The sequence below is a fragment of the Bubalus kerabau genome, chromosome 23 (genome assembly GCF_029407905.1).
Source record: "Bubalus kerabau isolate K-KA32 ecotype Philippines breed swamp buffalo chromosome 23, PCC_UOA_SB_1v2, whole genome shotgun sequence".
NCBI lineage: Eukaryota > Metazoa > Chordata > Mammalia > Artiodactyla > Bovidae > Bubalus > Bubalus kerabau.
The window spans coordinates 36,462,263-36,483,965 of NC_073646.1; the positions used below are offsets into that span (position 1 = coordinate 36,462,263).

Consider the following 21,703-nt stretch of genomic DNA (forward strand, 5'->3'; position numbering starts at 1 on the left):
CTGGTAACTCAGGTGCTAAAGGCATCCCTGGTGGCTGAGATGTAAATAATCAACCTGGCATGCTGGAGACCCAGGTTCAATCCCTGGATCAGGAAGATCCTCTGTTGAAGGGCATAGCAACCCAGTGCAGTATTCTTGCCTGGAGAATCCCAAGGACAGTGGAACCCGGCTGGTTAGAGTAAAGTCCATGGGATTGCAAATGGTCGGACCCGACTGAGCAACTTTCACTTCTTCAGCTGGTAAAGAATGCACTAGCAATGCAGGAGAGTCCAGTTCGATCCCTGGGTCGGGAAGATCCTGTAGAGAACGGAAAGGCTACCCACTCCCATATTCTGGTCTGGAGAATTCCATGGACACAGGGGCCTGGCAGGCTACAGCCCATGGGGTTCCAAAGAGTCGGACACAACTGAATGACTTTCACTCACAACAAGAGGGAGCTAGCTGCACCCAGGGAAGGGCAGAGGCGGAGGTGTAGCCACTGATGACAGTGGCCCTGCCAATGTTCCACGTGCTCTGTATCCTCCTGCTGCTGATCCTCACGCTTATCCACACTGACGATGAGACCGGCATCTACCTGCTCTGTCCCCAACTCCACTGCAGGCTCAGGCCCCGGCATGGTCAGGCTTGGGAGTCCCAGGACGGGACCTGAACACTTGGTTGTCGGCCTCGAACCCAGGCTGGACTCTGGCCAAGGTGACAGCCATGAACTCTGTCCCAGTGAATCCCTCAGCAGAGAAGGGGACTTAAAGGCATCTCAGTGACCACCCTTCTTGACTACTCCTCAGCCCACAGTGGCGACCCCGATTAGGTTACAAGGAACCAGGGGGCCCACTCCCGCTCAGATGGAGCCACGCACGTAGTTGTTCCAAGAGCTCAGGGCTCGGTACGTGTCCCCGCCCACAGGCACCTCCTCCTCACTTAGGCAACCACTGGCCCCCTCAGTGACTCTGGGCAAGGCCTGAAATTAAAAGTCGGAAAATACTTGTGACACTGATGTGTTTGACCTTGGGGATGAGATACCCTCTCCAAGCCACGTCTCCTTGTGGCCTTGACACTCCCAGAGGCCCACAAACGGACAAGGGGGCTTGTCCAGGATCTTCAAGATCACACAGTCGGGGCTGGGACCCAGTGGGTGGGCTCTCTGGATTCTTCTGCAACCTCTGCCCCACAGGATTTCGGTTGCACCTCGGGGTGGACCTCTGTGGCACGCTCCCTGCCCTGCCTCCCTGCCCTACCCAGTGGCCAGCCAGGACTGACCCACTGGAGAAGTTCATGATCAGTGTGTAGGGAGGCCTGAAACGTCTGGGGCTCTGGACCCAAGAGTCTCCACATCCACACAGCCCCTGCAAGAGATCCCCAGAGGCCACAAGGGCTTGGCCACTAGACCAGAAAGGCTTCCAGGACTCTTAGAAAAACCAGCATCCTTTTTCCAGAGTCCTAGGCGATGGCAACCCACTCCAGTACTCTCGCCTGGAAAATCCCATGGACAGAGGGGCCTGGAGGGCTGCAGTCCATGGGGTCGCTAGGAGTGGGACACGACTCAGCAACTTCACTTTCACTTTTCACTTTCATGCATTGGAGAAGGAAATGGCAACCCACTCCAGTGTTCTTGCCTGGAGAATCCCAGGGATGGGGGAGCCTAGTGGGCTGCCGTCTATGGGGTCGCACAGAGTCGGACACGACTGAAGTGACTTAGCAGCAGCAGCAGAAGAAGAAGGCAATGGCAACCCAGTCCAGTACTCTTGCCTGGAAAATCCCATGGACGGAGGAGCCTGGTGGGCTGCCGTCTATGGCGTCGCAAAGAGTCGGACACGACTGAGCGACTTCACTTTCACTTTTCACTTTCATGCATTGGAGGAGGAAATGGCAACCCACTCCAGTGTTCTTGCCTGAAGAATCCCAGGGATGAGGGAGCCTGGTGGGCTGCCGTCTATGGGGTTGCACAGAGTCAGACACGACTGAAGTGACTTAGCATAGCAGAGAGTCCTGCTGGCAAAAGGGGAGCACCAGAGATTCTCCACCACCCGGCTGCCCTCCCCCACTATGAAAATCCTGCAGAAACAGTGGCTAGAAGTATTGAACATCTACAAATACATGCTCTGTTGACTCTTTCTGTGTGAGGAGAGTAGGCTGTGGGGTCCATGATGGACGAAAGGAAGGGGGAGGGTGGGGAGAAAAATGCTACAGACCCCCACCCCATTCTTGGACGCGAGGGGCATAGGGAGGAGGGGCCAGAAGTCAGCTGGGAGATGCCCAGGGATCTTATTTGTCAGCATGGAGTGGGGACGTCATCATGGTTTCACAATCTAGGTCATTTTCCTTTTTCATCTTTCCTCAGGCCCTATCTTTTCCCTTCTAGCCTTTTTCCTCCTTTTTACCTCCATCTGATTTTCGCTGTTCTCTACATGGTGTGATTCTTTCTGGACCAGGATACAGCTCCCCAAGGTTACTAAACAAGGGCCCCGGTAGTGAGAGGTGATAAATGGTGTCTATAGTAACTCTTCCCCCCGGCGCCCATCTCTCTGCCCCAGGCGGAAGGGTTCTCCGGAGATGAGGAAATGGACTGCTTGGAAACACCTGAGCAATTACTTCCCTTTTAAGGTAACAGGTCATCCTCCAAGAGATGCTCCACTCCTCCTGCTCCCTTACCTCCCACCTCCTCTCTCCTCCCCATGATGGATTCTTACCTCTGGCTGCTTACGTTCAGGTAACGGGGCAGGGGGTGGGATGGTGTTCCCGAGTGGACCCTCGTGCTAGTTACTATAGACACCATCTTAGATCCTGAACTCTCAAGTCTCTTGGTGAGGAGGGAAGTCCTTTCAGCTGGGGGCCTGCCTTCTCTGCTTTCTTTCCCTCATCCTGCCCCCTGCCACCACAGCTGGTGAAAACAGTAGAGCTGCCCCCAGACAGGAGCTATGTGCCAATGTCCCACCCACATGGGACCGTGGCCGTCGGAAGCTTCTGTAACTCCTGCGCTGAGAGCACTGGCTCCTCCCAGCAGTTCCCAGCGTCTCGGTTCTCAGGTTCACGCTGAATGGCATGTCCCACCGCCTAGTCTGTGAAGTCCATGTTACGGCCTGCGTGAATCCAGGGCTGAGTGACAGAAGGCAACACCACCTCAATCCAGAAAGAGTGGTCCCCGCTCACCACCCACTGCAGGCACTTGGCTTGAACATTGACCAGGCTCACCGAGGGGTCAGGAAGTGGCTTTGGAGCAAGTGTCCTGCATCCCTGCTGGGAGAGGTGCTGTAGGGTACATGGACTGGGGCACAGGGGGAAGGAGTTTGGAAAGAAAGGGGTGGTATCTCACCCTTCCTGAGCTAAAGGGCAGGATGAGGTACTAAAGGTCCAAGGAGGAGGTACTCACTGTTCCTGCACCCCCCTCTTGTCCACAGGACTATGTTCTACAAGCCACAAGAGCCCGGATTTTATTCTTTCACAGCCCCAGCTTGGCCAGGCTGTGGTCATCCAGGTCGGGGGAGCCCAGAAGGCCCTCTCTGCCATCCCAGGGAGCACTACCTCACTCTCTGGAATCGTAAAGGCTTCGTCCACCTGGCACTGAGGCACGGGTGAGCGGGGGCCCAGCCGGGGATGCCTTCAATGGTCAGAGCCTCACAGTGTGTCTGGGGATCTACACTCTATGCCTACACACCCGCCCCCTGGAGGTGGACTGTGTGTTCCCACGGCTTACACGGTGACCACCTCTAGAGGGCGCTCTGGGCAGACCTTGGGTGTTTCCTCTGTGCCCAGCCCTGGTGCCCATTCCCCAGGCTTCCTCCCACGCAGAGACACAGGATCACAGTGCGAATCGCTGGACCCTGGGGCTAAGTCTCCCTCAGCTCACATTCTTTTATGACGCCCTCTCACAGGCAATACCTTGCATGCTCCTTTACTTGTGAAATAGGGTTAACATCCACCTTGCCACCCAGCTCTCAACACGTTGTAGTTAAGACTGTATGAGAAAATGTATATAAGAAGTATATATATGTATACTTATATAAATGTATATAAGAAGTTAGAGTATGCTATGCTAAGTCACTTCAGTCGTGTCCGACTCTGTGTGACCCCACAGACAGCAGCCCACCAGGCTCCGCCGTCCCTGGGATTCTCCAGGCAAGAACACTGGAGTGGGTTGCCATTTCCTTCTCCAATGCATGAAAGTGAAAAGTGAAAGTGAAGTCGCTCAGTCGTGTCTGATTCTTAGCAACCCCATGGATTGCAGCCTAACAGGCTCCTCCGCCCATGGGATTTTCCAAGCAAGAGTACTGGAGTGGGGTGCCATTGCCTTCTCCAAAGTTAGAGTATACATTAATCTTAAGAAATGGTAAGTCCCTTCTTCTAGATATTTCTTTGTAGCACCATCACTTGCTTCAGATGGCCTTGGGAAGTGGGAACCTGTGGGGGAGGAATGTGGGGACCCTCCTAGAGCCCCTGATCTGACCAGCCCTCTTCTCTCTTGTCTCCCCACCTTCCCAGTGCCCCTCTGGTGCCCGTGTACTCCTTTGAGGAGAATGACATCTTCAGAGTTAAGGCTTCTGCCCCAGCCTCCTGGAAGCGTCTGTTCCAGGTCACCATCAAGAAGCTCGTGGACATTTCTCCTTGCATCTTCTAGGGCCGTGGTCTCTTCTCAGCCAGGGCCTGGGTCTGGTGCCCTTCGCCAGACCCATCACCACTGTGGGTAAGTGCCTGGCTTAAGGGAAGAAGGCCGCTATCAGCTGTGTGCAGCCGAGGTCCCTCCCTGACCTGTGTCCCCCGACCCTGCAGTCGACTGCCCCACCCCGGTGCCCCAGCACCCACAGCCCATTGAGCAGCAGGTGGATCACTGTCACGTGCTCTACATGAAGGCCCTGGAGCAACTGTTCGAGGAGTGCAAGGAGAGCTACAGCATCCTGGCTTCTACTCGCCTCACCTTCATCGAGCCCTGGCCTCACCCCTCCCCACCTCACAGCCTCCCAGCCCCTGATCCCAGTGCCTGAGCCCCCCCACCGACTGCCATGCTGCTGTGCCAATAAGAGCCAGTTCTCTCACCACTGCTTCGTAGAGTCTCTCTGGGAGTGAGCCTGCACACGGGTGTTCCATCTCCACCTAATAGAGACAGACTTGCTCCCTTAGACTGATAGCAGGGCCCTGAATTCTCCTCCCAGAGACTGAATTCTGCTCTTTCAGCTTCCGCCTAAGTCTCTTCCCTTGGCTGGGGTCTTTCTCCCTCTAAATAAGGCATCTGCTTAGCTAAGAGATATAGGGCATCAGAATGGTATTGGGGAGGGTAGATCCATGAAGAACTATTCTCTGAAGTGTGAACAGCATTTAGGTAGGTGGAGACAATAGGGTAGATGGTGAAATACTGTGACCAAAAGCTGACAAGGGTCAAGAGTACCTGTGAGAAGGGAGAGTTGCAATGAGCCTTCGTGATAGAAAAGAAAGAGTTAAGTACACCACTTCCTTCTGCCTCTCCTCCCATCTTTCCTGTTCCCTCGGGGCTGGGAGATCACCTGATGCAGGGATTTATTTTATCAGAGAAGGCAATGGCACCCCACTCCAGTACTCTTGCCTGGAAAATCCCATGGATGGAGGAGCCTGGTGGGCTGCAGTCCATGGGGTCGCAAAGAGTCAGACATGACTGAGTGACTTCAATTTTTTCTTTTCACTTTCGTGCGTTGGAGAAGGAAATGGCAACCCACTCCAGTGTTCTTGCCTGGAGAATCCCAGGGACAGAGGAGCCTGGTGGGCTGCCGTATATGGGGTCGCGCAGAGTCGGACACGACTGAAGCGACTTAGCAGCAGCAGCAGCATGAAGTCCTACTGCAAGCCCAGCATTAGGTCCACATGACCTCATTCACTCATTGAGAAGGGACTCTTGCCAAAAGTAACTTATTAGGATCAAAAAATTTAAAAGAGTTTGGCAAAAGAAGAGCCAATGAATTTATCACTATCATGTCCATCACCACCACCATCATGATCACAGGCATGGCACCAGTGAAATATTGTAAGGGACTTTATATGAGCCAGTGGACGGGAACAGGCCTGCCAGTGCAGGGGACACAGATGGGACCCCTGGTCCGAGAGGATCCCACAGAGCAACTAAGGATGCTAAGGATCAACTAAGCCCAAAGGCCACTCAAACCTGGCAGCTCTGGGGACCAGGAGCCCCAATTCCTGAGCTTGGGAGCCATGACAACTGAAGCCATGAGCCTAGGGCCTGTATTCTGAAACTAAAGAAGGCTCCACAATGAGGAGTCCATGCACAGCAAGGCAGAGTACCCCCATTCACTGTAACCAGAGAAAGCCCTTACACAGCACAAAGACCCAGCACAGCCAATGAGAAATAAATACTTTGAAATATTTGTAATGCTTTTTTAATTTAATTTTTTTCTATTTCATTTTTAGCCGCATTGGTCTTGCTTTGACAGGCAGGGCTTTCTCTAGTTGCCCAAAGCCAGGGCTACTCTCTCCTGGCAGTGTGCGTGCGTCTCATGGCCCTGGCTTCCATGTTGCTGAGAACAGACTCTAGAATGCTCAGGTTTCAGTAGCTGTGGCTCCAGCTCAGTAGTTGTAGCACATAGACTTAGTTGCCTCATGGCATGTGGAATCTTCCCAGACCAGGGATCGAACTCAAAACTCCTGCCTTCCCAAGAGGATTCCTAAGTGTGGACCACCAGGGAAGTCCAATTTTCTTTTCATTAAAAAATTATTTTAAAAAGTGATGATCCAGGAATTCCCAGGTGGTACAATGGACGGGACTGTGAGTTCACACTGCCTAGGGCCCTGGTTCAGTCCCTAGTCAGGAAATAAAATCCCACAAGGCACAGCGGAGCTCAACAACAAGAAGAAAGAACACTTTCCTTGACCTGAAAACTACTGGTTCATCACCTCTGGTCATTGTTGAACTGGGCCATGGTCACGGTGAGGACCAGCCCCAGTCAACTTAAGGTGTGCCCAGCCCAGTGGACGCTCTCTTACAGGGGGTCCCCAGTTCTTAGCATTTCTGAAAAAGCCATGACCCCAGAGGTCTCTCCACTGGGGCCTAAGCTATTCCTTAGGAATTAAAGCTTCCTGCACATCCTCTACCCCTCAGGGACAGGCTCTGGGGTTAAACGGGGAGCCCTGCTAGTCAGGGTACCACCCACATGGCAAGCCCCACTGGCCCAGACCTCTGGCCTTGGGTGAGCCCAGGGACCAGCTGGAGTCAATGCCCAGATCCCAGATCAGATCGTTGAGCTTGCAGATATGCAATCAGAAGGGATGTGTCAAGTTGGCACTGGAACACCGGTGAGGAACCCGGGAGGTGCGGGGTGGGGAGTTGGTAGCTGGGCCTGGCCTCTGGGGCAAGGCGGCTGGGGAGGAGCCCCGCTTCCAGGACCCCGGAATCAGGTGTCCCCTGTGCCCCCACAGCCTCCCCGGTGCCAGTCTTCTCTTTGGGGGAGAATGAGGCCCTCCACAGTTTCTGAACCCACCGGGGTTCTGGGTGGAAAGACACAGGAAACATTGGGCCGCTGCTGAGAGTGGCTCTACGAATGTTCCAGGCCCCAGGGCCTTCTCCTGCCCTTCCACACCTGAAACCTCTGCCTACTCTGCCCCCAGGCTCCCCAGCCCACTGCCCCCTCCCGGGCTCAAGGCCCCCGCATGGTTGGGAGGTGAAGGTCCCAGGTTGGGGCCTGAATACTTGGTGCCAGCCCCGCCCCCAGGCTGGCATTTGGCAAACCCACCAGCCCTGAACTCTGTCCCACTGGATCCCTTTAGAGGGAAGGGGACGTCAAAGCATCTCAGCGATCACCCCTCTTGATCCTCTTCTGCCCACAGTGGGGGCTCCCATCCGGGTACAACTGTGTGGGCTGTGGGGGCTGAAGGGGTACTTCAGCGCATGCGCACGCGCTGCTCTCGTTCTCCCGTCTCAGTTGAGCGGCTCTCGCAGCTGTTTAAAGATCAGACCCTGTGCTACCCGGTCCCCGCCCACAGGCACCTCCTGTTTATCTAGTTGGCCTCAAGCCCCTGGAGGAGTGTGGCTGGCGACTGAAATTCAACCTGGGAATAAATTTGTGTGTTGGTGTGTTTGTCCTCGGGGTTGAGATACCGGCGCTAATTAACGCCTCTGAGTGCCCTAGACACTCCTAGACTCAAACACTAGGGCGCGCTCGTCCAGAAACGGCGAGATCACATAGGGCTGGGACCCAGTGGGTGGGCTCTCTGGCTTCTTCTGCAACTCCTGCCCACAATGATTTCTAATGCACCGAGGGCTGGGCCTCCACGGCACGCCCCCTAGGCCATTTCCCAGTCGCAAGAGGGGACCAGCCCAGACCAACCCACTGGAGAAGTTCATGATAAGTGAGAGCAGACTGGAGACCTCTGGGGCTCTGATGAGAGAGTCTCCCCATGCACACAGCCCCCTACAAGCGATCCTGGGAGGCTCCAAGCGCTTGGCCACTCAGACCAGAAAGATTTCCTGTGCTCTAACCAAAGCCTTCATCCCATTTTTCCTGGTTCGGGAACCCTGCTGGCGGAAGGGGAGCACCTGGGAGTCTCCACCACCCTACCACCCACCCCAGCATGAAAACCTTAAAGAAACAGTGGTTAGAAATACTGAGCACCTACCAATACGTGCTCTGTTTCTGCTTCCTGGGTAAGGGGATCCGGGCAGGGGTCCAATTGGGAAGGTGGGAAAAGGGGAGGGTAGAGGGAGGAAGACTGGAGCCCCCACTACTGGACCACCAGGGCAAAGAGAGGGACATGAAGTCTCAGTCCTGTCCCACTCTTCCCGACCTCACGGACTGTAGTCTACGAGGCTTCTCCGTCCACAGGATTTTCCAGGCAAGAATACTGGAGTGCGCTTCCATTTCCTTCTCCGGGGATCTTCCCGAATCAAGGATTGAACCTGGGTCTCCTGCATTGCAGACAGATGCTTTACCGTCTGAGCCACTAGGGAAGCCCAGGGCAAAGGGAGGGACGTGTCAAAGTATAGCAGGGAGACAGGCAACGATCTCACTGGTGAGGAGAGAGGGGAGAAGTCACTGTGGTTTCACAATCTAACTCGTTTTCCTTTCTCATCGTTCCCCAGGCTTTTTCTTTTCCCTTGTTGGCTTCTTCCTCCTCTTCACCTCTCTCTGGTATCTCTCTGTTCTCTACTTGGTATGGTTATTCCTGGACTGGGACACATCCCAGCAAGGTGAGTGCTAAACAAGGGCAGGAGGAAAAGCGGGTGATAGAGGACGAGATGGTTGGATGGCATCATGGACTCAATGGACACGAGTGTGAGCAAGCTCTGGGAAATAGTGAAGGACAGGGAAGGCTGGCATGCTGCAGTCCTTGGGGTCACAGAGAGTCAGACACAACTTAGCAGCTAAACAACAAAAACAAGGGCCCGGGTAGAAGGGGGTGATAAATGGTGTCTGTAGTGATTCTTCCCACCTTATCTCTCTGCCCAAGGTGGAAGGCGAAATCAGTGGTTGAGGAACTGCACTGTGTGGAAACACCTGATTGATTATTTCCCCATTAAGGTAACAGGTCACCCTCCAAGGGATGCTCCACTCCTCCCACTCCCTTACCTCCCACCTCCTCTCTCCTCCCCATGATGGCTTCTCACCTCTGGCTGCTTAAGTTCAGGTAACGGGGCAGGGGGTGGGATGGTGTTCCAGAGTGGATCCTGGTGCCTTTGACCCCATCTTATCCTGAACTCTCAAGATCTTGGTGGGGAGGGAAGCCCTTTCAGCTAGGGGCCTGCCCTCTCTGCTTTCTTTCCTTCATCCTGCCCCCTCCCACCACAGCTGGTGAAAACAGCAGAGCTGCCCCCAGACAGGAACTACGTGCTAGCGTCCCACCCACATGGGGTCGTAGCCGTCGGAAGCATCTGTAACTTCGCCACGGAGGGCACTGGCTGCTCGCAGCTGTTCCCAGGGCTTCGGTTCTCAGTGGCCATGTTGAATTGTCTCTTGTACATGCCAGGCCATCGAGAGTACTTTCTGTCCTGTGGTGAGTTTGAGTTGAGTGACAGAGGGTGACCCCACCCCAATCCTGCCAGAGTGACCCCCAGTCACCACCCACCCCAGGCACTTGGCTTGAATTGGCCAGGTTCACAATGGGGGTCAGGAGGTGGCTTGGCCCGAGTGTCCTGCATCCATGCTGGGAGAGGCACTGTAGGACACGTGGACAGGGGCACAGGGGTAGGGAATTTGGCGAGAATGGGATGATGTCTAATACTCAGTGTGCTTAAGGGAGAGGTGAGGGACTATCGGGCCCATGAGGGGGTACTAACTGTTCCTGAACCTCCTCATGCCCACAGGAACATGTTCTGTGAACCGTCAGAGCCTGGATTATGTTCTATCTCAACCACAGCTCGGCAGGGCTGTGGTCATCGTGGTCGGAGGGGCCAATGAGGCCCTGTATGCCGTCCCAGGGGAGCACTGCCTCACTCTCCGGAATCGTAAAGGCTTCGTCCGCCTGGCACTGAGGCACGGGTGAGCGGGGGCCCAGCCAGGGCTGCCGTCAATGGTCAGAACCTCACAGTGTCTGGTCGTCTGCCCTCCATCTGTGCACACCCGCCCCCTGGAGGTGGGCTGTGTGTCCCCAGAGCTTCCACCGTGACCACCTCTAGAGGGCGCTCTAGGCAGACTTTGGGTGTTTGCTCTGTGTCCAGCCCTGGTGCCCATTCCCCAGGCTTCCTCCCACGCAGAGAGACACACAGGATCACAGTGCGAAGCGCTGGACCCTGGGGGCTCGTATGCCCTCGGCTCACATTCTTTTATGATGCCCTCTCACAGGCAAGACCTTGCACACCTCTTGTGAAACAGCTAACGCCCGCCTTGCCACCACACTGTAGTTGAGACTGTGTGAGAAAATGTATATAGGAAGGTCCAGGACACATTGGTCTTAAGAAAGAAAATCCCTTCATCCAGATCTTTCTTGTAGAACCATCCTTTGCTCCTAATGCCTAGGAAGGTGGTAACCTGTGGGGGAGGAATTTGGGAGTGCTTCTCGAGCCCCTGATGTGCCCAGCCATTTTCTCTCTTGCCCCTCCCTTCCCAGCGCCTCCCTGGTGCCCGTGTACTCCTTTGGGGAGAATGACATCTTCAGAGTTAAGGTTTTTGCCCCAGACTCCTGGCAGCGTCTGTTCCAGGTCACCATCAAGAGGCTCCTGAGCTTCTCTCCTTGCATCTTCTGGGGCTGTGGTCTCTTCTCAGCCAAGTCCTGGGGCCTGGTGCCCCTCGCCAGACCCATCACCACTGTGGGTGAGTGCCCTTGTCCAGGGAAGAAGGCCGCTATCTGCTGTGCGTGCAGCCGAGGCCCCTCCCCGACCTGTGTCCCTCTGTCCCTGCAGTGGGCCACCCCATCCCGGTGCCCCAGTGCCCACAGCCCACCGAGGAGCAGGTGGACCACTATCACACGCTGTACATGAAGGCTCTGGAGCAACTGTTTGAGGAGCACAAGGAGAGCTGCGGCCTCCCGGCTTCTACTCACCTCACCTTCATCTAGCCCTGGCCTCACCTCTCCCCACCTCACAGCCCCCCCAGCCCCTGATCCCAGTGCCTGAGCCCCCCACCAACTGCCATGCTACTGCGTAAATAAAGGCCAGTTCTCTCACCACTGCTTGGTAGAGTCAGACACTGGCAGAGCTCAGGCTCTCCCTCTGGATGTGAGAATACCCTCGTGTAATCCCCACAATCCTAATGGTTTCACACTTGCTGCCTTAAATTGGGAATCAGGACCCTGCATTCGCCTCAAGAGAATTCATTCTGCTGCCTGAGCTTGCCTAAGTCTCTTCTCTCAGCTTGGTCCCATCTCCCTCTGTAAATAAAGGCATGTGCTTAGCTAAGCATTGTTGGGCATCAGGATGGAACCTGAGAGTGGAGACCCCCGGAGAAGAAAGCTTGCAGAGTTGCCAGGATATAGGTGGGTGGAGACCATAGAGTAGATGGTGAATACTGTGAATAAATGCTGACAAGGGCCAGGGGTACCTGCTAGTAGGGAGGGTAGGAATAATCCTCAGTGACAGAAATGCCAGAGTTAAGTACATACCTGCTTTGGCATTTCCTCCCATCCCTATGTGAATTATCAACATTTAAAGTCTTAAAAAATGGAGACTTCCAAAATAAGAGCCAATGACTTGACTACCATCATCACCATCACCACCATCATCACCCCAGGCATGGCACTTTGATAGTCAGCTAAGGTCTATGGGACCTTACGTGCTTATAGAATTCTTTGATGAGTGCCCAGTCCTATCGCCTAACTGGCTTTTTGTCTGTATCCATGACTTTAAAAGAACTTGTTGGAGTGTAACTGAATGCAACTCTTTGTCTTCCACTGTCTTGGAAAATTTATTTGGTGGAAGAATTTTCTTTTTACCTGGATGAAAATCTTGGCAGTCCTCTGACTTATCTGTTACTTCTCAGGTGAGAAGTTCTACATTCACTTAAGGTTGGTACCTTGAAATGTTTAGTTGCTGTGTCAATCAACCCTTGTGTCTTCATCTGAGGGTAGCAATTTCCCATCTCCAAGCAAGGGGGAGCTAGCTGCAAGGAGGGTGCTTGCTTGGCCAGAAGAGGCAACTGGGGGAAGAAAGAATAGAAAGGGGAAGAGCAATGTCTTTCTTCTACCTCATTTACCAGCTTCTGTGACTGGTCCCCTTGGTGTTGGAATATGGGGCAGAGGAGAAAGGGGGCCCAAAGTTCTGGGTTGCACTGTCCTAAGACAGCCATGTGTTCTCTAAGCTCCAGATTTTTGAACTTGATTTCTTTCCCTTGTGGGTTATTTCATGGATTATTTAGAGTTGTTTTTTAAGGTCCTTCTGGGAAGCAACAAAGGCTAGAGAGGGTGAGGAAAGAAAGGAACCCTCCTACTCTGTCAGTGGGAATGTAAATTGGTCTAGCCACTATGGAGAACAGCATGGAGGTTCCTTAAAAATCTAAAACTGAGCTATCATATAACCCTGCGATCCCTTTCCTGGGCATATATCCAGAGAAAAACATGGTCCTAAAGGATATGCAGAGTACATCATGAGAAGCGCTGGGCTGGAAGAAACACAAGCTGGAATCAAGATTGCCAGGAGAAATATCAATAACCTCAGATATGCAGATGACACCACCCTTATGACAGAAAGTAAAGAAGAACTCAAAAGCCTCTTGATGAAAGTGAAAGTGGAGAGTGAAAAAGTTGGCTTAAAGCTCAACATTCAGAAAATGAAGATCATGGCATCTGATCCCATCACTTCATGGGAAATAGATGGGGAAACAGTGGAAACAGTGTCAGACTTTATTTTTCTGGGCTCCAAAATCACTGCAGATGGTGACTGCAGCCATGAAATTAAAAGACGCTTCCTCCTTGGAAGGAAAGTTATGACCAACCTAGATAGCATATTCAAAAGCAGAGACATTACTTTGCCAACAAAGATTCATCTAGTCAAGGCTATAGTTTTTCCTGTGGTCATGCATGGATGTGAGAGTTGGACTGTGAAGAAGGCTGAGCGCCGAAGAATTGATGCTTTTGAACTGTGGTGTTGGAGAAGACTCTTGAGAGTCTCTTGGACTGCAAGGAGATCCAACCAGTCCATTCTGAAGGAGATCAGCTCTGGGATTTCTTTGGAAGGAATGATGCTAAAGCTGAAACTCCAGTACTTTGGCCACCTCATGCGAAGAGTTGACTCAATGGAAAAGACTGTGATGCTGGGAGGGATTGGGGGCAAGAGGAGAAGGGGACGACAGAGGATGAGATGGCTGGATGGCATCACTGACTCGATGGACGTGAGTCTGAGTGAACTCCGGGAGTTGGTGATGGACAAGGAGGCCTGGCGTGCTGCGATTCATGGGGGAAAGAGTCGAACATGACTGAGCAACTGAACTGAACTGAACTGAAAGGATACATGCACCTCCAATATTCACTGCAGCACTGTTTACAATGGTGAGCATGGAAGCAACCCAAATGTTTACTGACAGAGGAGTCGATACAGAACACGTGGTACATGTATGTGATGGAATATTGCTCAGCCATAAAAATCAGTGAATTTGGGTCATTTGTAGTGATATGAGTGCACCTGGGGTCTGTCATACAGAGTGAAATAAGTCAGAAAGAGATCATGAAGATCCTGTATTAACGCATATATATGGACTCTAGAAGCATGGTACGGATGGACCTGTTTGGAGGGCAGGAATAGAGATGATGATGGAGAAAACGGACTTGGTGACACAGGGCAGGAGAGGGTTCATGGAGTGTGATGCCTTGAGAGGGCAGCACTGACATTTATACACTAGTGTGTGTGGAGTAGATAGCTAGTGAGAAGCTGCTTCATATCACAAGGAGCTCGGCTTGGCGCTCTGTGATGATCGAGAGGCGTGCGATAGAGGTGGGGTGGGAGGAAATCTCAAGAGGGAGGGGATATATGTATACATAGAGCTGATTCACCTTGTTGTACACCAGAAACTGGGACTTCCCAGGTGGCACTAGTAGTAAAGAACCAGTCTGGCAATGCAGGAGACATAGGAGATGTGGGTACAATCCCTGGGTTGGAAGATCCCCTGCTGGAGGGCATGGCCACACGCTCCAGTGTTCTTGCCTGGACAACCCCATGGACTGAGGAATCTGGTGGGCTATAGTCCCTAGAGTAGCAAAGAGTCAGACATGACTGAAGCGACTTAGCCCACATGCACAGCAGAAACTAACAAGGGAAATGGAACAACGGATTCATTCAAACTTGGAAAAGGAGTCTGTTAAGGCTGTATACTGTCACCCTACTTGTTTAACTTATATGCAGAGTACATTATGCAATATTCCAGGCTGGATGAATCACAAGCTGTAATCAAGATTGCTGGGAGAAATATCAACAACCTCACATAGGCAAATGATACCACCCTAAAAGTAGAAAATGAAGAGGAACTAAAGAGCCTCTTGATGAAAGTGAAAGAGGTGAGCGAAAAAGCTGACTTAAAACTCAACATTCAAAAAACTAAGATCATGGCATCCAATCCCAGCACTCATGCCAAACAGAAGGGGAAAGAGTGGAAGCAGTGACACTTTATTTTCTTGGGCTCCAAAATCACTGGGGAGTCACTATAGCTGTGAAATTAAAAGGTGCTGCTGCTCCTTGGAAGGAAAACTTGGCAAACCTCGACAGCCTATTAAGAAGCAGAAACATCACATTTCAGACAAAAGTGCATATATTCAAAGCTATGTTTTTTTCCGATAGTCATGGATGGATTTGAGAGTTGCACCATAAAGAAGGCTGAGCACTGAAGAACTGATGCTTTCAAACTGTGGTGCTGGAGAAGACTCCTGAGAGTCCTTTGGACTGCATACAGATCAAACTACTCAATCCTAAAGAAACAACCCTGAGTATCCATTGAAAGGAATGATGCTAAAGCTGAAACTCTAGTACTTTGGCCACCTGAGGTAAAGAGCTGACTCGCTGGAAAACACCCTGATGCTGAGAAAGATTGAAGGCAAAAGGAGAAGGGGACAACAGAGGATGAGATAGTAGGATGGCATCACTGACTCAATGCACATGAATTTGAGCAAACTCGGGGAGATAGTGGAGGACAGGGGAGATTGGAGCGCCGCAGTCCATGGGTCACAAAGAGTCTGACAGCATTTAGTGGTCGACAACACTGCCTCCCCGACAACAACAACATGCTATTGTAAAACAATTATACTTCAATTAAAAGAATAATAAAATTTAAACAAAAAAAGTCACATTCTGGAAATTCCGTGGCAGTCCAGCAGTTAGGACTCCAGATTTCAGTGCCCAGGGTCCAGGTTCAATCCCTGGTCAGGGAACTAAATATCTACAAGGCGGGGCACTGCCAAACAACAACAGCAACAAAATAGGTGACTTTCCCTGACCTGGAAACCAGCTGGCGCCGATCAGTGTTGAGCACGCTCATCATCACGGTGAGGACAGGCCCCAGCCCACTTGGAGGGCATGCTCACAGCCCTGTGGGCTCTCTCTTGGAGGGGCTTTCCAATCCTTAGCCTTTCCCACAAAGCCCTTCCCTCTGGAGGTCTCCCCACAAAGGCTAAGCTAGGTTTAGGTAACAAACCCTCGTACGGGTCCTCCACCCATTAGGGGCCATATCCAGGTGACAAATGAGGAACCCTGCTATTCAGGGTACACACACACAAGGCGACCCCCACTGACACAGACGTCTGCCAGCCCCGCAAGACACAGGGAGCCAGTCCCAACCTTCACAAATTCCAAACAGCTTCCTCACTCTTAGACGCTCCGCCACATCCCTGATCTCCCCTTTTGTCTTACTGGTGAGAGCCCTGTGTGCCCAAGTAGTAGTTATACTTTCCTTGTGGGGCTCCTGATCATGATGGTCCATTGTGCTGGTCAGCAGAGGGGGCCGAACCAGGGCAGAACCCAGATCAGGGGTCAGGGCCAGGAGATTAAGCCAAAAGACGGTAGTATCATAGCCACAGTGGCCCCTGTGTGACTCCCCTCTACAGAAGGCCAGCCTTCTCCAATCACCTCCAATCACCTCTCCAATCACCTGGGGCCTCCAAGTGTCTGCCGTCCTGCAAAGGATCTTCTCCTTCCTGGAGCTGGGTGAGTCCTTGAAGCCCTGAGAACTCCCAGACTGGCTCTCTGCTTCCAGATGCCAATCGGGAGGGAGGCGGTCCTGGGATCTCTGGATTGAACAGATTGGGGCTGAATCTATGGAAGAGAGAAGGGGGCAAAAGGGGGATCTGGGACTTAAACCTCTGAAATCAGAGTCCTCCCAAGTCGTGCCCCCACCTCCAGTCCAGGGGTGCCTGGCTGCCTTGCTCCTTGTACTCCTGAGCCAGGCTTGGATCCTAGCGGTCCTCAACCTGGACGGGCTCGACAGAGACAGAAACATACCTTGGGCAGGAGACCATGTCTCTGCCTGGGTCCACACTGAGCCATCTGGAGACATTTCCAAGATCACCTCCCCATCTCGGTGAGGCACTCTGGAACTCTGTGCTGGGTGCGAGCTGGGCTTCAGGGTAGACTCTTGGGACAGTCACCCTCAAAGTCCGAACATGGCACCCCCACTCCCCTGTGTCCCCAGCTGGAGGCTTACGGAGCTGGGTCCCTCCCACAACTACCTCTTGGTGGAGCTTCCACCCTCTTGGGTTCCTGGTCCTTGGGGTCTTCAGCACCCTCAGCACAGAGACCAGAGGCTTTTCCCGCCTCTTGCCTGGCCTCCAGCCCCACCTGCTCCAGCTGCCCCATCGCATCCATCTTCCTGTCTTCCGGGACTACAGCCTGTGTGCTGGTGAGCAGGGGAGCCCTGGGTGTCAGGACCCCCAGTCCCTGCGGTCACCTCCTCCCTGTCTTCCTCCCCCTGGGGGCATCTGGTCCAGCTCCATCTCCCAGTGCCCTCCTCCCTCTTTCTGGAAGACTCAGACGATAGGTCCTCGTGCCTCACCAGCTTTGGTGTCGCCTGTAAGGCCGGTGACTCCTGTCTCCTGTCCAGGGCTGGTGGCCGTCCTAGCCATGGGTTGGCCGCTAGAGGCCCCGGAGGCACAGCCTGGATCGCTTTGCTTTCGCAGCTGCAATCAGAGGGATTTCTCAAGTCAGGGTGGGAACACGGGGGAGCAGCCTGCCTGCGGCCGCTGGGGCAGCACTTCGGGGGAGGAGCGCAGAGTTCTGCTGCCAGGCAGCCCCTGCTCTCCCAGGTCTCTCTAGTGCTATCTTCTCTTTGGGGAAGAACGAGATCTTCTAGCAATTTCAGACTGGCCGAGTGCCTGGGTGAGAAGCGCTGCAGCACATACGGAGAGGGGTCCCTCCGCTCTTCCCCGTCCCCAACCCCGCTATCCCCTGGGGCCTCCTCCCGCCCTTCCACAGGCCCCATTGCAGGCTCTCATGCCTGCCCACCGCTGGCTACTCCCAGGCTGAAGGTTCGCAGACTGGGGCCTGACTTCTTGGCTGCCAGCCTCGCCCCCAGGCTGGCCTCTCACAACTCCGCCAGCCCTGAACTCTGTCTCAGTTGATCCCAGTGGGAGGGAAGGGGCCTTGCAGGTGGCTCTATGACCACCCTTCTTGTCTCCTGTTCTGGGCAAAGTGGGGGTCCCCGACCCCAGTACAGTGGACTGGAGGCCCAGAAGCGCACAGGTGTACTTGGCTACATGGAGCCGCTGACGCAACAGTTGGAAGAGAACAAGGTGTGCTGTGGCATCCCCGCACACAGGCATGGCGTCTTCACCTAGGGGCACCTCTGGGCCCCAGCAGCTTCCTCAATGACTGTGCTGGAGACTGAAATTAAAGGCTGGACCATGCTGCATCAGGGTCTTCCCTGATGGCTCAGTTGGTAAAGAAACCGCTTGCAGTGCAGATTCCCAGGTCCGATCCCTGGGTAGGGAAGATCCCCTGGAGAAGGCAATGGCAACCCACCTCATTATTCTTGCTTGGAGCATTCCGAGGACAGAGGAGCCTTGGTGGAAATCAGTAGTCCATGGGTCACAGAGAGTCGGACACGACTGAGTGACTAACACTTTCATGGTGCATAGGGGATTTTTACGATGATTAGGATATCCTGTATTCTATGTAATGGTAGGTATATTTGTCAAAACCCACAGAACTGCAGGACAGAATGAGCAAACCCGAATGGGACCTACAGACTTTAGCTGACAGTCCTGTGTCAAATGTGTTCCATCAGTTGTAACAAACATTCCTAATAATGCAAGGTGTTTACAACAGGGTAAAGCACAGGTGGAGATGTGTTCCATGTTAGAACGCTATTTTCTATACAGCTTTTATATAAATGTAAAAAATGCTTTAAAATATTTTTAAGTACATTAAGCTTTAAAAAAAAGGTGGGAACACACCTGCGGTGTTTGTGTGTTTGTTTTGGCAGACGTCCCGATGCCCAGCCTCACCTCCCAGTGGCCTAGATACTCCAGGAGACCCAGAAACAGAGCAGGGGCTCACATTAAGGATCAGCTGTCTACTCCAGATCATACAGTATCCGCTGGGTCCCAGTGGGTGTGTTCTCTGGCTTCTTCAGATACCCGTCCCCCTCAGATTCCTAAAGATTCCTAATGATCCAAGCACTGGACCTGGGTGGCACGCCCCATACCCCACCCAACAGATTGCCCAGCCTGACCCATTCTGACCCAATCCAACCCCTGGAGAAGGTCAGTGATCACTGAGAGGAGGCTGGAGACATCTGGAGATGTCATCCCAGATCCCAGGGTCTCCCCATCCACACGTTGCTCCCCATCCCAGCAATCCTGTGAAGCCCCAAGGGCTTGGCCACTCACACCAGAAAGGCTTCCTGGGCTCCTACGGAAACCTTCATCCCTGCCCCCCGCCCCGCCCCCGGGGACCTGGAGCCCTGCAGCAGAAGGGCAGTGCCTGGGAGTCTCCACCGCCCCCCCATTTTCCCGCAGCATGGAAACCATGCAGAAACAGAGGCTCGAAGTACTGAGCGCCTACCAAAGCGCGCTCTCTTTCCTCTTCATGGGCGAGGGGAGCAGGCCATGCTTCCACTGCGGACAGAAGGAAGGGGAAGGGTAGGGGAAGAAAGGTTGGAGGCCCACCTGCGTCAAAGCCCTGGGAAGGGAAGGGACACAGGGCAGGCTGGGAGATGGGCAAAGATCTCACTGGTAAGCAGGAGGCGAGAAATCAGTGCGCTTCCGAAAGCTAATTCCTTTTTCTTCCTCATCTTTCCCCCAGGCCCTTTCTGGTCTCTTCTCACCTTCTACCTCTTCTTCACCTCACTCCACTGTTTCTCTGTTCTTCATTTCATAAGGTTTGTTTCTGGACCAGAACATACCCCAGCAAAGTGGCCCACTAAACAAGGGCCAGGTAGTGAGAGGTGATGAAGGGTGTTTCCAGGAATTCTCCCCCCTTATCTGTGCCCAAGGAGGAAGGCGTTCTCAGTGGATGAGGAATTGGACTGTTTGGAAACACCTGAGGGATTATTTCCAAGGGATGCTCTCCACCCTCTCCCCCACCCGCTCTCACGTCCTCACCGTTCCCCATGCTGGAGTGTGAGCCCCGGCTGCCTAAGTTCCCACACTGGGCAGGTTTTGGGATGGTGTTTCAGAGGGAACCCTGATGCTCTTGACCCTATTGTCGTACCTTGAACCCCGAAGTCTCTTAGTGTAGAGGGGACTCTTTACAGCTGGTATCCTGCTTTCTCTACTCCTTTCTTATCATCCTCTCCACCTCCAACCGCAGAGTTGGCCCCCAATGGGAACTACGGGCTGGTAGCCCACCCTCATGGGACCACCAGCATCAGAACCTCCTGTAACTTCTGCACCGAGAGCACAGGATTCTCCCACCTGACCCTGGGGCTTCGGGCCTGGTTAGGCATGAGGAACAGCATCTTCTACATCCCAGTCTATCGTGACGACATTATGGGCTGTGGTAGGTCTTCAGCTCAGTGGGAAACAGCAAACTAACTCCGTGTCCATCACAGGTGCCCCCAACCACCACCTGGAGCAGGAACCTGACTTGAACAGTGGCCAGGCTCACAGTGGGCTTTATAGGATAGTTTTGGAGCAAATGTCCTGCCTCCTTAAGGAGAGAGGCGCTGTAGGGGGCATGCTGACAAGGGCACAGGGGTAGGGAGTTTAGAAAGAAAGGGATGATTATCTCAGCCTTCATGTGCCAACAGGTAGGGTAAGTGAATAGGGCGCCAAGTATGGGACTGTAATATTCTTGCATACCTTCTTTCCTCCAGGACTATGTTCTGCAAGCCACCAGAGACTGGATTTTATCCTGTCCCAGCCCCAGCGTGGCCAGGCTGTGGTCATCCTGGTTGGGGGAGAACTCGAGGCCCTGTATGCCATCCAGGGGAGCACTGCCTCACTCTCTGGAATTGTAAAGGCTTTCTCGGCCTGGCACTGAGGCACGGGTGAGTGGGGGCCCAGCCAGGGCTGCCTTCAGTGGTCAGAGCCTCACAGTGTGTCTGGGGATCTACACTCTATCCCCACACACCCGCCCCCTGGAGGTGGGCTGTGTGTCCCCAGAGCTTCCACTGTGACCACCTACAGAGCGACCCTGGCAGACCTTGAGTGTTTCTCTGTGCCCACCACCAGTGTCCATTCTCCAGGCTCCTCCCACGAAAAGAGAGATAGGGTCACAGTGCTAACCACAGGACCCTGGGGCTCATGTGCCCTCTGTTGAAATTCTTCCTGACAACCATGAAGGCAAGACCTTCCAAACTCATTTACTTGTGAAATAGTGTTAGTATTCCCCTTGCCACCGTGTTGTAACAGAGACAGTATCAGAAACTATATACAGGAAGGCCCTGCATCAGTCTTCTTAAGAAATGTAATTCCCGTCTCCCAGATCTATCTTAGTAGAACTCTCTTTGCCTCAAATGGACTTGGGAAGTGGTAACCAGTGGGGGATAACTTGGGGGTGCTCCTAGAGCCCCTGATGTCCTCTTCTCGCCTCTGTCTTCCCAGTGTCGCTCTGGTGCCCGTGTACTCCTTTGGAGAGAATGAAGCCTTCACAGTTAAGCCTCCTGCCCCAGACTCCTGGCAGCATCTGTTTCAGACCACCTTCAAGCAGCTCATGTACTTTTCTCCTTGCATCCTCTGGGGCTGTGGTCTCTTCTCAGCCAAGTCCTAGGGCCTGGTGCCCTTGGCCAGACTCATCACTACTGTGGGTAAGTGCCCAGCTCCAGGGAAGAAGGCTGCTATGAGCAATGTGGGCAGCCTCCGAGTGGCCTAGACACTCCCAGACCAGAAAAGACAAGTGCACGCTCTTCCAGGATCCGCGAGATCACACAGTCAGGACTGGGAC

At 53.3% G+C, this 21,703-nt stretch overlaps 1 protein-coding gene and 2 pseudogenes across 1 annotated transcript; all 3 read left to right on the forward strand.

Moving 5' to 3' along the window:
* The first annotated feature begins 2,610 nt into the window (after nucleotides 1-2,610).
* On the forward strand, nucleotides 2,611-6,422 carry LOC129637390 (uncharacterized; annotated as a pseudogene).
* A 1,576-nt stretch (nucleotides 6,423-7,998) lies between these two features.
* LOC129637780 (2-acylglycerol O-acyltransferase 3-like) lies at nucleotides 7,999-11,494 on the forward strand. The gene is made up of 6 exons (XM_055562052.1): nucleotides 7,999-8,617; nucleotides 9,053-9,160; nucleotides 9,421-9,491; nucleotides 9,759-9,963; nucleotides 10,274-10,448; nucleotides 11,017-11,494. Exons 1-6 carry the CDS (start codon nucleotides 8,545-8,547, stop codon nucleotides 11,384-11,386), a joined length of 1,002 nt encoding a protein of 333 aa, XP_055418027.1. The 5' UTR covers nucleotides 7,999-8,544; the 3' UTR covers nucleotides 11,387-11,494.
* A 7,842-nt stretch (nucleotides 11,495-19,336) lies between these two features.
* Nucleotides 19,337-21,631, forward strand: LOC129637665 (2-acylglycerol O-acyltransferase 3-like; annotated as a pseudogene).
* The last annotated feature ends 72 nt before the right edge of the window (nucleotides 21,632-21,703 follow it).

Excerpts from the sequence above, each read along its gene's own strand:
- LOC129637780 (XM_055562052.1), top strand. The coding sequence starts at position 8,545 with ATGAAAACCTTAAAGAAACAGTGGTTAGAAATACTGAGCACCTACCAA. Across the intron at positions 8,618-9,052 it reads GCTCTGTTTCTGCTTCCTGG|GCTTTTTCTTTTCCCTTGTT; the intron begins GTAAGGGGATCC and ends ATCGTTCCCCAG. Across the intron at positions 9,161-9,420 it reads CTGGGACACATCCCAGCAAG|GTGGAAGGCGAAATCAGTGG; the intron begins GTGAGTGCTAAA and ends TCTCTGCCCAAG.